The 17,017-nt window shown below is 43.4% G+C and overlaps 2 protein-coding genes across 27 annotated transcripts in view; one reads left to right on the top strand and one right to left on the bottom strand.

Moving 5' to 3' along the window:
• The window catches only part of TBX4 (T-box transcription factor 4), a 126,849-nt gene extending 122,207 nt beyond the window's left edge, over positions 1–4,642 (top strand). For all 17 annotated transcript variants that reach the window (XM_080983011.1, XM_080983013.1, XM_080983000.1 and 14 more), the window contains one exon: positions 1,046–4,642. In XM_080983011.1, the coding sequence (XP_080839137.1) occupies positions 1,046–1,674 (629 nt within the window). In that variant the 3' untranslated portion in view covers positions 1,675–4,642. The remainder of the gene's footprint in view (positions 1–1,045) is intronic.
• Positions 1–17,017, bottom strand: part of BRIP1 (BRCA1 interacting DNA helicase 1) — a 231,802-nt gene that overhangs the window by 22,857 nt on the left and 191,928 nt on the right. For 4 of the 10 annotated variants that reach the window (XM_080982776.1, XM_080982773.1, XM_080982764.1 and 1 more), the window contains exon 26: positions 233–247. The exons of 2 other annotated variants lie outside the window; for them this stretch is intronic. Coding sequence is in view for 1 of the 8 variants with exons in the window: in XM_080982763.1 (XP_080838889.1) it covers positions 90–247 (158 nt within the window). In the remaining 7 variants the exon portion in view is untranslated. Of the gene's footprint in view, positions 1–89; positions 248–17,017 lie in introns of those variants that run through there. 4 more of the 10 variants (XM_080982772.1, XM_080982774.1, XM_080982763.1 and 1 more) reach the window with 3 other exon arrangements.

The following is a 17,017-nucleotide window of genomic DNA, read 5'->3' as shown; positions in this document are numbered from 1 at the left end:
GGGGCTTCCCGACCTCAGAATGCTGTTCTACAGCAAACAAACATGAAGAGAGATCCCCCCCCCCCCGAGCACATAGCAAAAACGTTTACCAGCCCTTAGCATTTATCTGGCAAGTTTTCTGCAGCATTTTGACGTGAAGTCCTGGCAAATGTAGACCACTTCTCTTTTTCTGGACAGCGCTCTTGATAAGGCATTGAGGGCTCCTTGAACTTGTCAAAAGCAACACTACAAAAGCATTGTGGCCAGCCTGTTATCGAGATGAATGAAAAGTAATTGCTGGGTGTAAGAAAGCAGTAGCCAAAGTCATTTAAACTTTCAACTGATAGAGAAAGCCCCTTAAATTAAGATTGATTGGAATAGATCGACATTGGCAATGCCCTGCCTTTTTGAGAATGAGGAATGTCTTTCGAAGAATAAACAGGGCTATTTGATTATTACGAAGGCTATGCTGTAGCTTCCCAGATCAACAGACAGCCTGATTCTGCTCAGAGATAGGTTCACCTTAGGCATGCCTACTGCTGCATAGGATCAGGCTGTAAGGTGCATAATGCGAGGGATTAAAAAGCAAGTTGTATGAAGGCAGATTGAAGACCCAGGATAGGGTTAACGGCGGGCAGAGGAGGAAGGGGCTATTCCTACAGTATTTAGAATAGTTCAAATGATCACAAGGAAGATGACAGGGGGCACCTGCCACACCTGCTGTGGAGAAAAGGCAAAGCGGCGAGTTTCAACTGCTGCTTTGTCTTTCAAACTTTCTACCTTTAACGTGCCCTTTTCCTAATTGATTTTTTACTGCGTATTGCAGAAAGTGAACGCACTCAGTTGCCAAAACTTGGGGGGCATTCCTATCGCCCTATGCAAACACAGTGACCAATATATCCAACAATCCAGAGGGATGGTCAGCAATAAGGCACTTTCTGTACCTGGGCTGGAAGTGATTATAAGAACTGCATGTAGAGGAAACTAGCAATGCAGTGGTCTGTGCCCAGAACCTTTTAACTATCTAAGCATTTCTCGCTTTGCTTGTTCCTTGGTATGCATGCAGAGGGTGCCCGGCATTTGGATTTACCCTGCAAACGCTCTTATCTGGACGCCTCCTCTTCTGTCGGGGAAGAGCACTATTTTCGGTCACCACCTCCCTATGACCAGCAAATGCTGAGCCCCTCCTACTGCAGCGACGTGACGCCGCGGGAGGCGTGCATGTACTCCAGCTCCGGTGCTGAAATTGCAGGTGTCTCATCGGTAGAAGACTTGCCTCCTCCTCCTCCTCCTCCACCTTTGAGCTGCAATATGTGGACCTCAGTTGCACCTTACACCAGCTACAGTGTTCAGACAATGGAAACTGTCCCCTACCAGCCGTTCCCTGCTCACTTCACAGCTACCACCATGATGCCGCGTCTACCCACCATCACGAACCAGAGTTCCCAGCCGCCGGGCAACAGCCCCTTCACGGTCTACAATCAGCTTTCACAGTCTCAGGCCCGGGAGAGAGTCCCTGCGCCCTCCTTCCCAAGAGAACGGGTGCACCCCTCAGTGTGCGAGAGGAAGCCCCCCTCTCCCCACTTAGGCGCAGCCAATGAATTCCTCTACTCTCAGACCTTCTCGCTGTCCAGGGAATCTTCTTTACCGTATCATTCAGGAATGGGGACTGTGGACAACTGGCCTGATGGATGATTCCTGCAACTGGGCAGTGAACCTAAAAACTGCGGTTAAGAGTCAATGCTCCAGGACAATGTTAATTCAGTGTTAATACCTGTGGGTAACTTGCACTTCCGTGACACCGTGACCAAAAACATCGGTGTTTGTGTAGCTGAAGAGCTTGTTTTCTGTTAGACACAAAAGCAGCTCAGTCTTGGGGGTGGGGGAGGGGGTAAAAACCCAGTTCTATACCAAAAAAAGCACTCGGCTCAGTGGCCTGGACCACCAGTCGTATTGCCCAGTCAGAGTATTTGCCTCAAAGAGAGATGTGGTTCCCTCCATGAAATCATGAAACACTTATTCTCCCTTTTCAAGCACATGCACGCACACAAAATATACACCAGACTGTTCACTGAATGCCGCCTCAATTTCCATGCATTTTGGATACTTTACAAAAAACAATGCAGAGAGCAAGCACACACAAAAATGAGCGTGTGACCCAGAAAGCCACTTAAGCAGATTAAATGTGTATGCCACTGCCTTCAACCGCAGTAGGGCTTGGCCAAGCTGGTGCAGTCTTGGAAGCTGAAATCGGCACTGATCAGGGGAAAGATTTTTGGGGGGTTGCCCCCCACCCCAGTTTTTGCAGATAGAGAAAGTGCTTCTAAAGAACATTATTTTCCTCCCAAAGGCACTGGGGGATCTGTTTATTTTGGTTTCTTTCATTGTCTGTTTTCCAATCTTAAATTCAGTTCTCCATATTTCCACATCAATTTCACTTTTTTTTTTTAAAAGGACTTTATAAAATTCATCAACATTCTAATCAAAATTTATGCACATTTTTTGTATGCAACTTTTTTTATCATATACACATATTTGCAAAGCCATTCCCATTAATATATGCATTCTACATTGCACTTTGCTGGAGCACCGCACTGCAGAATTTGGAGAACTGCAGCTTTAGAAGGATGGGCTGTGTTTTGGTTCGCACATTTGTTTCAAAATGTGTGAATTAGGTAGGTTTGTATCACACTACATCCTGTGTTAAGACCTAGTGGTGTCCCAGCAGTGCCTTCTGGGAGGAAATTTATGATGGGTGGCCACTGGCTACCCCAAGATTCATACGGTTACTCTTACCCTCCACGTACAGTTAGGGGGAGACAGCACTTTTTAAACTCTGTGGGAAAAGAAAGAAGGCATTAAATGATAGCCCCTCCACCACAACTCCGTAATAGGTCAGGGTAGTACCCCAAATAGTCTGCAGTTAGTAAATCAGATACAGGGAAGACCCAGACAAGTCAACTTCTGAGTTAAGAATACAAACCAGGAAAGCAACCCTCTGAGTTTCTCTGGCAGGAATACCACTGCAATGAACAGGAGTTGTGCTCTCTCACATGACTCCCATAATTCCAGTGGAGATCCTGCTTGGGGTGGGGTGGGGGGGTAGGATCTGGCTGGATTGACCCTGCTCAGAGAACCACACCACAGAATAATCAAAGGTAAATTTAAACATAATGGATTTAGTAATTCACAACCAAAAAAGTATTATTTCCACTTAGCTTCAGTGCAAAAATGACAGATGGTCATAAAAACTCACTGAAAATGGCCGTCTTGCACCAGAATCTGCCCCTCCAGAATATGTAGTTCAAGTAAACATGTAACGTAAGAACATGAAAAGGGCCCTGCTGGCTCGGTCCAACTCATCCTTCATCCTGTTCTCATAGCAGCCAACCAGAAGCCTGCAAGCTTGACTGTACCACTTGAGGGAGGCTTGACACAGAACTGTCCTTTCTGTGAAACTGATCATGTGCAGTTCTGCCCTCAGCCACGTGCCCTGCTTTTACAAGTCAAAAATGTGCTTTATACTTGTCCTGTTTGCCCCATAGTGGGGTAGGAAAGCTGGAAATAATGCCAATATATTTCACATCAGGCAACCAGTGCACCCCATTTGTTTCAGATAGTACATGGGTGGACAAGTCTAAAAAGCCCGGGACACAAATTTTCATGGCCCTCTAGCAGCTATGGTGCTTGCTATAATGTAGTGTATTTAGTGTTAACTCTGGAAGTGTATACTTAATTTGGCCCAAACTAAGCCTCCAGATCTCATCTACCCATGTACTATCTGAAACTAGCTAGGGTTTATGGGAGTTGGAGGCGCCATGTTGGCTACACATCTGCTAAAACATCAGTGGCAACAATATCACAGGCGAAAGAGGACCGGTTTTCCTTACTGGAACGAGTGCAGAGCCTATTCCTGGTCCTTAAAAGGAAAGTAACAAGCAGAAGGAAAACCCAGAAAACCAAACCCAATTAATTCCTGCACCTCTTAAGAATTCACATGCAAAAACCACACTTCAACAGGGGCATACATTACTGACCAATTCTTAGTCACCCAAATTTGTTCTCTCCACAACACGGTGACGTCTCCAGTCTGCTGGGATTCTACACCAACAAATTGGGATAATGAAAAGGAAGAGATGGTTTTCATGATGGCAGGGCCACTAAGGAGAAGGTTACTTTTCACCCAGAACATCCTGTGTGGTGATTCAATTCGCTTGTGTGTGGCTGGTGTGGGGTTCTATAATCAGAACTGGGAAATCACTACAAGTGTTGCATGCTGAATAATTATTTATATCTATATATATATCTATATATATAAAATATAAATATATATATCTCACAAATGCAGGCCCACATGTTCCATTCAGCTTTGCTTTTTTTTTTTTAACAACGAAATACGTAATAAAATAATGAATGTTGCAAGGGACATTTTTTAAGAAAAGAAAGCTATTTAAGTTAAAAAATTTTTTTTTACACCCGTTTGTGATGTAAAAACTAAGTTTTGGTTAGATGAAACATATATGCTACAGATAAATCTCTATTAGAATCCACTTTAGATAAAACGCAGTGTGGCATTGTTGTTTTTTTTTTTAAAGCTTTGTTACAATAGTATGGACATTTTATTTTACATATCAGAACATAAAAAACATTTTACTACTATAAACTGTCTCTGGGTGGCTTTCAATAACTAGCATCCGCGTTCCTGGGTATGTTGCTTGTCCATCATTTATAACGGCCCTTTGGACAACCTGCTGTCTTCCAGATGTTTTAAATAGCAGCTGCCATCAGCCCCAGCCTATAAGATAAAACTGTTCTTGGTCCACACTGCCATGGAGAAGAAAATTCTCTTGCACAGAAAAGGAGAAGGGTATGCTCTCCTTGTCCTTGACAGCATTAAATTTTTTTTAAAAATGTGTATGGATATTTTGTTGCAACAGTCAACCCCCCTTATCCCACTGTGCATAAGATAGGACAGTGCAGGAACAGCTTTGCAACCCAGAAGGCTATGTGTTCAGTGTCCCTTACCTCACACCCTATCTGCAAGTTGCTACCACCATATGAAGGGGCTCCTTTGAGTATATCTTAATTATACATATACACATTTATTTATCAGCAACCTTGCTTCGTTCAAAGACTCGGAGTGAGGAAAAGCAATTTTAATTTTAAAAAGCCCCAGGCTTTTTCTTTTCAGGTCTTATATGGATTTATATTTCCAGCACCGAACTTTTCCTCATTGGTCTGTTTCCCCCATATCCCTTGGCCTCGACAGCACTTCTACCAATATTGGATTTGGCCCTCACTCTGCGTAGAACAAATATTATAGCAGATTGCTGAGGGCCTATACGTCATGCTCAAATATGCCAGAAATTAAAGAAACTAAATCCATGGGTTAAAAAATAAATTTGCTAGCATTGGCCATTTAATGCGTTTGAGAAAAGCCAACATCTGGAATAAAAAGGGCGCTTTTTGGCAAGGCTATTTTCTTATGAAGGAGGCGGGGGTCCTCTCCACATTCTGGAAAATATGGGCTGCTCCACATTACTTTTAGTATGTCATTAAATAATTCTTATTGCAGCTTGTAGAAAAAGAATGTTTCCTTTGAAGAGGAGAAACTCCCCAAGGAGAGGAGGAGGGTGGAACACTCTGTAAGACAGAGAAGAAGCTATCACTTCTGTTGGGCAGGCAGGGTTCTCCAGTATTACCTGGCCCAGATGAGTAGACTGGGAGGTAGCTGAATCCTAAGCCTTGCCACAAAGCCACAGAAATTGTTAGTAGGGGGCATTTGTAGTAATTGTTTGCACAGTACAAAAGGTGAAACGACAACGAGAGAAACAACTGTTTGATACAAAATTGCAACCATCCAGGATTATTACGAATTATGAAAGGACCTGCAAATTGCCTAGGATTGCTGAGAATAACCATTGTACACAGCTGTAATGTATCTACAGTGGTACCTCAGGTTACAGACTCCGCTAATCCAGAAACAGTGCTTCAGGTTAAGAACTTTGCTTCAGGATGAGAACAGAAATCGTGCTCTGGCAGCACGGCGGCAGCAGGAGGCCCCATTAGCTAAAGTGGTGCTTCAGGTTAAGAACAGTTTCAGGTTAAGTATGGACCTCCGGAGTGAATTAAGTGCTTAACCTGAGGTACCACTGTATGTGAAAAATACCCAGTTCCTGCCAAATAACAATTACAGCCAAATGTCCAAACTGAATTATGGCCAGCACCATGTTAAGTATGGGTGACCATCAAGGTAAAGGCTACATTATATGGTAACACAAGCAAGTACGTTGCCCTCTTTGAAAAGAAGAAGAAAGCCTTTTCACAACCTGGTGCCTTCCAGATGTTTTGGACTACGACTTCTACCAGCCAGCTGAAATACGGCTCTCCTTCCAAATTCACACTTCCCAACAATGCAAAATTGCCTGCAAAAATGTGTGCACTAGGCAAAGCTGCATATACATATGTACACACATACATATAGACATATGTGTTTATTAGGAGAGCCACATGTGAAAATGTGTGTAACCGTTCATGTGGAATTTATATTTACAAATGAATGTGGAAACAGGGTGAACTGTTCTTAAGATTGGAAAAAATGACAAACCAAAATTGACAGATTCAGCCATCCCTACAATAATACGAAGGGAACTATGCAATAAAGGACATGGTTCTGTCTTAAAAAAAACACAATCACATTTGGGAACTGATTATGAAGTTCAGCAAAAGCCAAAGGTAAGAGACCGGGGTTGCTCCTTTAGGGCTCAGAGTAGTTCTATGGATTGCAGCAGCAGATGGTTGGGATGGGTCATATTTATGACACCCTCCGTCAGTCTAAGCCCTGAGGTGGAACCCACTCAGTGGAGCACACTTTTTAAAAAGAGCCAAAACACATTCAAACAAGATTAAGGCCTGGTATGGATGTTGACTCAGACCTGAGCTAAGCCCTAAAATCTGCTTCTCTCTCAAACAAAAAGGCAGGAGGGATGGAGAAACTGCCCATTAACCAGATTTACCACCTATAAACCATGGTTTGCAAAGCCACTTTTTCAACTCCTGATTTTACTATGCCATTTGTGGTCAGCCCTTAACAATGGTTTGAGTGTAGCATCTAACCATGATTAAAGAGCACAAACCATTGTTAAAAGTGTTTACATGCGGCTAACAGATTGAGGTTGAATCCTGACAAGACAGAAGTACTGTTTTTGGGGGACAGGAGGCGGGCAGGTGTGGAGGATTCCCTGGTCCTGAATGGGGTAACTGTGCCCCTGAAGGACCAGGTGCGCAGCCTGGGAGTCATTTTGGACTCACAGCTGTCCATGGAGGCACAGGTCAAATCTGTGTCCAGGGCAGCTGTTTACCAGCTCCATCTGATACGTAAGCTGAGACCCTATCTGCCTGCGGACTGTCTCACCAGAGTGGTGCATGCTCTGGTTATCTCCAGCTTGGACTACTGCAATGCACTCTACGTGGGGCTACCTTTGAAGGTGACTTGGAAACTACAACTAATCCAGAATGCGGCAGCTAGACTGGTGACTGGGGGCGGCCGCCGAGACCATATAACACCGGTCTTGAAAGACCTACATTGGCTCCCAGTACGTTTCTGAGCACAATTCAAAGTGTTGGTGCTGACCTTTAAAGCCCTAAACGGCCTCGGCCTAGTACATCTGAAGGAGCGTCTCCACCCCCATCGTTCTGCTCGGACACTGAGGTCCAGCGCCGAGGGCCTTCTGGCGGTTCCCTCATTGCGAGAAGCAAAGCTACAGGGAACCAGGCAGAGGGCCTTCTCGGTAGTGGCGCCCGCCCTGTGGAACGCCCTTCCAGCAGATGTCAAAGCGATAAACAACTACCTGACATTCAGAAGACATCTTAAGGCAGCCCTGTTCAGGGAAGTTTTTAACGTGTGATATTTTACTGTATTTTTGGTTTCTATGGAAGCCGCCCAGAGTGGCTGGGGAGGCCCAGCCAGATGGGCGGGGTATAAATAATAAATTATTATTATTATTATTTCTCCTCTTATACAGTTTCCTTCTCTTACCCACTTTGTTTTGATTCTTACTTATTGTGACTCTGCAGCCACTGCTGTTTGTGTCTGGGTAACTGCTTGACCAGTGCTGAAGCCCAATAGTGGTCCTCAGCCCATAGTTTGAGAAGCACCACTTGAGATGTTTTGGACTACAATTCCTGCCATCTCTGATCACTGGTCATATTGGCTGGCTGATGGGAGTTGTAGTTCAATAACATCTGGAAAGTACCAGGTTGGGGAAGTCTGACAGAAGGTCTGCTGGGCCAGAGCCAGCTTCAGGTTGTAGGTTTTTTTTGGGGGGGGGGCAGAAATGGGCACCGGGGGAATATTTGATAGCAGCAGTACCAGCTCCCCAGCTGAACCATAATTCACGTTTCCCACAATGCACTGGAGTGATGCTACATGGGGTGCATTGTGGGAAATGAAAATGGTGGCTCCTAGACCCAGCACTGGTCAAAAGGGTTCCCTGGCACCTGCCCTAGGATGCCACATGCTGGCGTCAGAATCGGTGCCTTGAATTTTACTCAGAAGCATGCTGGCACTTACTGGGGAGGAGCCAAAGTTGTAAAGCAGATAAAAAGCATTATTTTAAGAAATCAAGCAGTTAGCAGCGGTTTGGACTCAGACCTGTGTGGAAGGGAAGGTCACACTGTCTTTGATGAAGAGCAAAGGACTGTACTAATATCCAATTAGCTCATTTTCATTGCATCCGACTTGTTGCTAAAGGGGTTTGTACACACACGGCAGAAGTGTTTTACAACACCCCAAGTTCTTTTATAGAGGAATTGTTTGAACACATATAAAAAGAAACACATAGAGCCCAGTGCTCTAACAACTTGCCTCAAGTAATGTTGACACAAACAACGACAACCACAAATCTCAGGCTTTCCTTTCCTTTCTTTTTTTAAAAGCAAGACCGAGCTCCCGAACGTTGCTTCGTTTCAGCTAGGAAATACTTAAGTGGTTCTCCGCAAGCCATAAGGAATCAATCAAGAGGTATCTTGGGAAGGTGATGAACTCGCCGTGTGCATCAGGAAATAATGGGAACCAGCAATGGGCTAGCTCAGCCAGAGAGAAAGCAAAGGTGAGAGTTACCAAGAGATGGCAGGCAGGACAAAATAGACAACGGGACAGGTAATCAATTCAATTTGAACAGGTGACTGAAGGCACCGTAGGCCCCTTGTCTTCGGCGATTAAAACATCATTCTCCAAGATGAGGCATCAAAGGTCAGGCAGAAAGAGAGAAAGTTAAGGAGTCAATGAAGCTGCAAGTTTAGAAGGGATCTCAGCTCAGAATGTAATGCACAGCCTCTCTTCCTGTCCTTTTAAGAAAAGCAGCCAATTTGAAGATTAGATAGCTTTCTTTCCTAGGCATTTATCATTATGAAGGAGAGAAGACAGCTTGGAAGCTGGAAGAAAACCTTGATGGGGATTTCTGTACAGTATCATTCAGACAAGATTTTACAACTGCACACACATGAACCTTACTCTCCTCCCCAAAGAAAAAAATGTGGGTGGGTGAGGGGAAGTCAGCTGTTTCCCTACATTCCTTCCTTTCCACAGGGTTGGGAAGGGGTATGGAAACTTTCCACACAAGTATTCCGATCCACCTTGACTGTGTGCAGTTGGAATGCTCGTCTGGACACGCTTCCCGATGCTCAATTTACGGATGCACAGGGTGAAGAGGAACAGCCCCGTTTTGAGCTGTGACTCACTTGCAGGAAAGGGCAAGCAGCACTGCATCCGGGCCAGAGGTTTATTCCCAAACATTTTAATATCAAGTTCATACAGTCGTTACAGCACATAAAGGTCACCCCCATGTGGAATTTCTCCTCTCATTCTCCTGTGGTGAAGCTCCTTCCTGCAAATGTGGTCAGATTTATATTTATCCATTTAATGAAAACTGACATAATACTAACCTCCTACTGTAGAAAAACACTAGAACCGAAAATAGCTTTTAAAAGACAATGCTCTTTAAAGAATGATGCGGCGTTCTAAAGGGCACTCAGTTTCAAACTGCAGGCAATTGCTCTGGAATCCTTGTGGAATCTCATTTTCTGTATATTGGTATTATATTTTAAAATATGCCCTTAACTGAGCCCCTACTATTAAATCATTGGACCCAGTGATTAATCAACGGATACTTCCTCCAAACGCAGAGGACTTAGCTGGTCCCTGCCTGTTTTACTGCAAACTGATTGGTGGTGTCTTTGAACAAAACCTCTGGGTTCCCATGAGGTGCAACTCTGTGCAACTGTACACCACCCTCTGCTCTCTAATTGGGAATCCATAATATCAGTCGATCAAAATCAATGATTTATTTTTTTTAAGTACTATGCAATATCACTATATGGCTCTACAGTTCCTCGTATGGAGATTCTTGCATTTTAAAATGCTTCCTAGATCCCCTTTCTTAGGCTTTTTAACTCTTTTTAACTAGATAATTCCAGTATGTGGCTGCATATAAAGGGGGGGAAAATGCAATCGCCCTTTTGATATCTGTCTCAGCGGAAGAACTCAACGAACGTACTGAGGTTTCGCTAATGAAATTCTAGACGGATTCCACATTGGCAACCAGATCTCTATAAATTAGCCTCTGATGCTTGCTAGGATTATCATAAAAAGGGTTCTGTTATCCTGCAACTGCTCCCCCCCAGAAGTCTTAGCGCTTATGGGTAATCTGAGGCTCCTTAAAGGATCAGCTGCATAAGCAGAGCAAAATGGAATCCATAAACAGTTGAATCAGTGGAGGCACCTTTAATCTTCTGCGAGGAGGGGCGAGAGAGATCATTTCTGATGGAGTCCATTTAGACTCTGGGGACTCTCCTGTTAGGCCCCTCATGGGAACAAAAGGCTGCAAATGCAGCCAGATTCCTATGGTATCACTAGGAAGGTGGAAGCAGGCTGCTGGAGATGAAAGGGAAGAGTGAGCCTAAGAATGTCAGAAGAAGCCTTCAGTGGGATCAGTGACCAACCAGATGCCCCAGTGGGAAGCCCACAAGCAAGACCTGAGTGCATCAGCGCTCCTCTCCCCACTTGTGATTCCCAGCAGACTGCCTCCAACAATGGAAGTCGAACATTGTGGCTTGTAGCTGTGGATAGCCTTCTTCTCAGTTTGTCTAATCCATTTAAGTTCATGGCCATCACTGCCTCCTACGGGAGCAAATTCCCACCTTAGCTATGTGCTGTGTGAAGAAGAACACACAGACACATTTAGCAAATGGGTGATGATGCAATACTGACTGCTGGCCTTGTTGCTTGGTTCTGACCCCTTGGCACAGCTCCTGGGTTCCTGGTACCTGACTCATCTTTGTCACTTGTTCCTGATACTTGCATGTTTGTGTTCATTTTGTACCAAGCTAAGCAGGACTGCGTCTGGTCAGTGCCTAGATGGGAGACACAAATGAAGTTTTCTGGTTCTCTGCTGGCATCAGTGCCCACCTTGGCCAGAGCCTTAGAGCATCAGAAAGTAGGAAATAACTTTCTTTCTTTCCCTTCCTTCCTTCCTTCCTTCCTTCCTTCCTTCCTTCCTTCAACACAGTTTAACTGTCATGGCTTCTCCACAAAAAAACTCTAGGACTTACAATTCATTGAGGGTGTTGATTTTTTTAAATAAAAAAGTGTCTAGCCTCCCTTATAGAAATTCAAAGAGTCTCTTTTTATTATTTGAAAATGTCAATGCTGGCAGCTGCACTGATGGTTAATTGCACAAGGAGGGGACTCCATTCTAGAGTAAATCTGCTATTTCTCCCCTGGATCAACAACAACAACAACTGCAAAGAAAGCTCCAAACCTCAGAGTGCCTGAACTGTGATTTAGGATCATCACCTGCCTTCCTCATCCTCATCCCGGCATCCTCGAGCCTTTCATGAAGTCAATTTCCTGGAGGCCTGTGGCCGTCACATGGAACAATCCATCCTCAGTGCCCCTCTTAAGATGTTGATCCTTTAATTTCCTCCACCCAGTTCCTGAAGGCAAACCAGGGCCCACTTTTTATGCTGCACCTTTGCACTAATCGTTTGTGGCAGGCGAAGTGAAAAAAAAAAAAAGAAATCATTCCACATATTGCTACCAATTTGGCCAGAAGAGGTACTAATTTGGATGAACTGCCAGGCAGTTTTTAAGAGCTGAGATGCTGGATCACTTAAATATATATATATAATCTACCTTGTGGACCAAACAAATGAGCCACTATGCAAGCAACAGCAATTTAGGGAAGCAAACCTGTAAGCTGAGCCAGAACTCCACAATGGTGCTGTAGCATCAGTTGGTGCAACCCTCCCAATTCTACCATTCAATTATTCTAACCACCAGGGCTAGCTGGCAGCAATATTTTGCAAACCTGTTTAGAACTGGGTGGAGATGGGGCAGGATGAGGGCTGTAGCCAGTTGCAGAACACTTGCTTTGCCTGAAGAAGGTTCCAGGTTCAAGCCCTGGCATTTTTAGATAGTGCTGGCAAAAGATTCCTGTCTAGAAAGCTGCTGCCAGTCAGTGCAGACAGTACTGAGCTGGAAGGACCAACCAACTGACTTGGTATAAGGCAGATTCCTATCCTGTTCCTGACTAGCACAGAACCGGCTGACTTGCTGGAACTCAGCTGACTGAACAGATGTCAATGGACTGGCCACTGTGGTTGGAAGGAACAGAACTGTCAGCCAAGAGAATAGAGATGTCACCTCCAACATTCTTCTGCAATGTGGTTTAGCGTGGTCATTTTAGAATTTGGCTGACGGAAAATAACTTCAAATTTGGAATACAGGAAACTGTCCTAAACTAGGTGTCCCCAACTGTACTGGGCCTGGGGGCACATATGGAAATCTAGGAAGTTGCTGCAGGCACCACAAAATACTCATTTGACACAAGAAAAACTGGATATTCCAACACCCTGCCCCGGCAAAATGCCTCTAACCACAGCAAAATGAGGGAAAACACAGACCCCCCCCCATGCAATACCCTCCGAAACACAGACAACAATTTTAACTGAGAACAGTTTTAAAAAAATTAAAAATCAGTGCCTTGGTGAGTGGCAAAAGGAATGTCGGAGAGAAGCACTTCAAGCACTGGCTCATTATTATGAACTATACACTGACTGGCAGCCTGGGGATTTCCGAAGGATGTGCAAAATTCTGGAACACACAAACATCACTTTTGATGACAAGCTGAGATTTGGAATCACTGTTACAAGAATGCATTAGGGGTATGTTTGGTTAAAAACAACAACACTTGGCCACGCTCATGAATTTACATATTGACTTATTTATTTATTCTTTTTTAAAACTCCACCTTTTTAAAAAATGAAGTGCAAATACTAAATAACAAATAGCAATAGCCATAGCCAGGGGTTGAACCTGAGACCTGCTGCACTCATAGCTGGGTAAACATGGACTTCTGCCTTTTTGTCACAATACTTACTGTCTGGCTAAGACAGGCTGTAAACATTATATTAATAAAGGAGGTAAGCAGTATATTAGGATCCAAACAGATTTAAAGGAATGCTGGCAGGAGTCCTCAGAAAACACAGAAGTTGTAGAACAGAGTAAGATTTGCACTTGCCTCCTTGTTTTTGATACGTTTGCTCTCTGCACCAATGAGGGCTAGAAACTTACTTTTTTGCTTTAAAGGAAAAGGAGGATCCTAACAAGTGCATCTATGAGTGATGCAAAAGTATGTCAAAGACTGTTGGCAGCATTTTGCAGTCCCAAGATGTACATTGACATGGCCAAAAGAGGAGGGAAAAATCCAACACCAGTTGATTTATGTGCTGCTAATTCCCCCCTGAGACGATCAGATTTGGACTGGCCTGATTGTAGCAGGAAAATCTCTGCACAGAGATCAGCTCTGAACTTGGGCATAAGATCCTAATTATTTGAAAGCCATTTGTTTTCACAGTGTGCATTTTTTTAAAAAGAGTGTTCGAGTCAATGGCATTTTAATACATTATTAAATGGCTTTTTTACAGCAGGACGTCTGTTTTGCTCTTTCTGCCCAGGCCTGAACTTGGGGCTGCAGAATTTTACGTTTCAGGCTGAATCTCTTTTCAGAATTTCACATACTTAAACTAATTTAATAAGTAGAAAGTCTGAAGGACCTGCTAGTTTAAAATATGTCCTCGCAGTACCTTTAGTATTGCATTAAATACAGCAAATGCAACTGAAGAAAATGCTGAGGTGCAAATACCATAATCTTTTAAAAGGATATTAAACTGATAAGTAAAAATAGCTGAAATGTAAACCCTGCGATTCTGGCATTTAAAAGCCCAATAACTGATTTTGAAAACTTTTTTTTTTTGTTAAAGTCCTGACCTTTCTAGTTGTTGTGGATACAGCCCCTACCAAAATGAAAAGAAAAAAAATCTACCTGGGATACCACGAAAAGGATAAAGCAACCCATCATTTATCCATTTATCTATCTTGTTGCTACGAATTAAGAAGTTATCTCAAGATACATTCATTTTAGTAGCCTCTAGGCAACTGATTGCTCAAAACTGGAAGACCCTAGAACATTTGGAATTGTCACAGTGGAAACAGAAAGTATGGACACTGGTGCCCTCCAAAAAGTTAACTGAGGAAGGCAATGCATTAGCTGGAAAAGGAGAAGATGATAAATTTATGGTGACATGATAACCATTATAATACATTAAATGAACTACCACTCACAATGGACTCACTTCTGGTGACTTGGAACAATGTTTTTCCTATAAGAAATGTTTTTGGAGGCTGGGGTGGTGGTAGGAAGGGGTAATACTGAAAATTAGATCTATTGATTTAATTCATGGGGAGGCAAACTAAGGCCCGGGGGCTGGATCTGGCCCAACTGCCTCCTAAATCCGGCCCATGGACGGTCCGGGAATCAGCGTGTTTTTACATGATTAGAATGTGTCCTTTTATTTAAAATGCATCTCTGGGTTATTTGTGGGGCACAGGAATTCAGTCCCCCCCACAAGGTCTGAGGGACAGTGGACCAGCCCTCTGCTGAAAAAGTTTGCTGACCCCTGATTTAATTGATAATAATATTTATACTGGGTTGCTATCAGGGCTTTATTTTCAGCTGGAATTTGCCGGAAGTCAGTTCTGGCCCTTTCTCAGGTGGGTGCCATTGCCATTATAAGAGAAGGGAAGCGTTCATGGTGAGTTCCGGCACCTCTTTTTCTAGAAAAATAGCAGTGGTTTCCATGAAACTATTACTCAAAAGCGTTTGTAATAAGATGTCTGTGGACTATCAGTGAAAACAGAAAGTGACTCTTCTTCAACGTACTAATAATTAGAAGAAGCAGTAGTCGTGTTTATTTATTTGAGATCTGTATCATTCCCAAGAATAGAAACTGCGGCCAACAACACTTAATACAACCAATAACATACAATAAATAATCCCATCAATAAAACATCAAATAAAGCCCATCAATAAAGCCAGCAAAACATTGTAGCAATGCCAAGACCAACAGCAATTAAAGTTACAAAATAACTAAGCCATCTTCATCGCATCTTAGAAAAATTAGAGCGATTCCAAAATACCTCATCACTGTTATAAAAGGGTCTTCCTGCTTTCCTAAAAACCCAACAACACAGAGCAGGCCTCTCTAAACTATATGGGGAAAAGAGTTCCCTAACAAGGGTGCCACCACTGAAACGGTTCTCCACCGGCCTTCCGCACTCTTTGGATGTTGCTGGACTCCAGCTCGGCCCCAGTCAGCATGGCTAATGGTCAGGGATGAGGCCACCCTTCACCTCGAGTGGGACTAAGATCAAGTCTCATTACAATGTATGCTTAGACTGGATTGTCGTGTTGTGTTTTGAAATGATGATCTGTTTAATTGCTATTGTGATGATGTTTGCATTTTTGTTGTTTTGTAGTAAGCCACTTTGAACATCTTTATACAGAAAAGTGGCATTCAAATTTTAAAATAAACAAGGAGGCTCAATCAAGTAACAAAGCAGCGTTACTTTTTGTCAATTTAAGAATGTAGCACATTGGCTTTCTAAGTTCTGGTGTCAATGTGCCAAGTGTTTATGGAGAACTCCATTAAAACATCAATCAAAGCAACATTGTAATCTCCTAGTGCAAAACGGACAAAGCTTTAAAAACCTGCAATTCCAAGGGAGAAGACTGCCATCTATAATCACACCCACACTACCAGTTTCAGGCTGGCATAATCATCACGGTTCTCAGCCTGAGAACTGGAGTTACACTGAACAAGACAATTATCCATCATAATTCCTTATCATCACCTTCACAAAACGACAGTTCCTACAAGGAGGGAACCATGACAAACAAAATGATTTCAATCTGGTTTGAATGTGGAAATGTCTACATGAACAAAAGTATTATTTGCATGATCCTTGGGGGGATGCCATAACAATTAAGGTAGTTTCAAACCGAAGGGGTGGGGATGCAAAGACAAGGGCTTGTGTTTGTGTGTGCTTGTGTGTGCTTGTGTTTAAGAGAACAACCGTAAGGAGCACAGTGGTGCATTCTGAGCAAAATCATTTCCACACAGTCCCACGGCGGCTGTTGGGCCCTGATACTGCTTACAGATTTAAGAACTTTAAAAAAGAAATGAAAAAGAAAAGGAACGAGTGTATTCAAAATACAGGAATTTCACCAGTGTCTGGATGGATGTTTTGTGTTAACATGGCTTTCAAGACCAGCTACAGGCCAGCATGCCAAAATTCAGCCAAGAGGTGTGTTTTTATGGCAGAGTCATAAACCCACAAAATTAGTGGTTGAGAATGGAAATTCTGACACATTCTTGATATTAATAGCGGGAATAAGCAGTGCTTTTTCTTTTTCTTTTTTCTTTGACAGGCTGAGCCAGTCTCTTATATCAATGGTGCTACATAGTCTGTTTCTGTGTGCAGCAAGTATGCAGCCCTTAGCCAAGTGGTCGCTACAGATTTAAGCCTCTGGGGGTGGCTCTCCTGGGGGAGAGCTTGGAGAAGGGGCAGCAGGAGTTAGGGGTTGTGCCCTTGAATAGCAGTGTGGGTGCAGAGCTGAGGCGTAGGCAGTAGATAAGG

Source organism: Podarcis pityusensis (genome assembly GCF_964106645.2).
Source record: "Podarcis pityusensis genome assembly, chromosome: 15".
In the NCBI taxonomy this organism is placed as follows: Eukaryota; Metazoa; Chordata; class Lepidosauria; order Squamata; family Lacertidae; genus Podarcis; species Podarcis pityusensis.
This window is presented reverse-complemented; position numbering and strand designations above follow the sequence as displayed.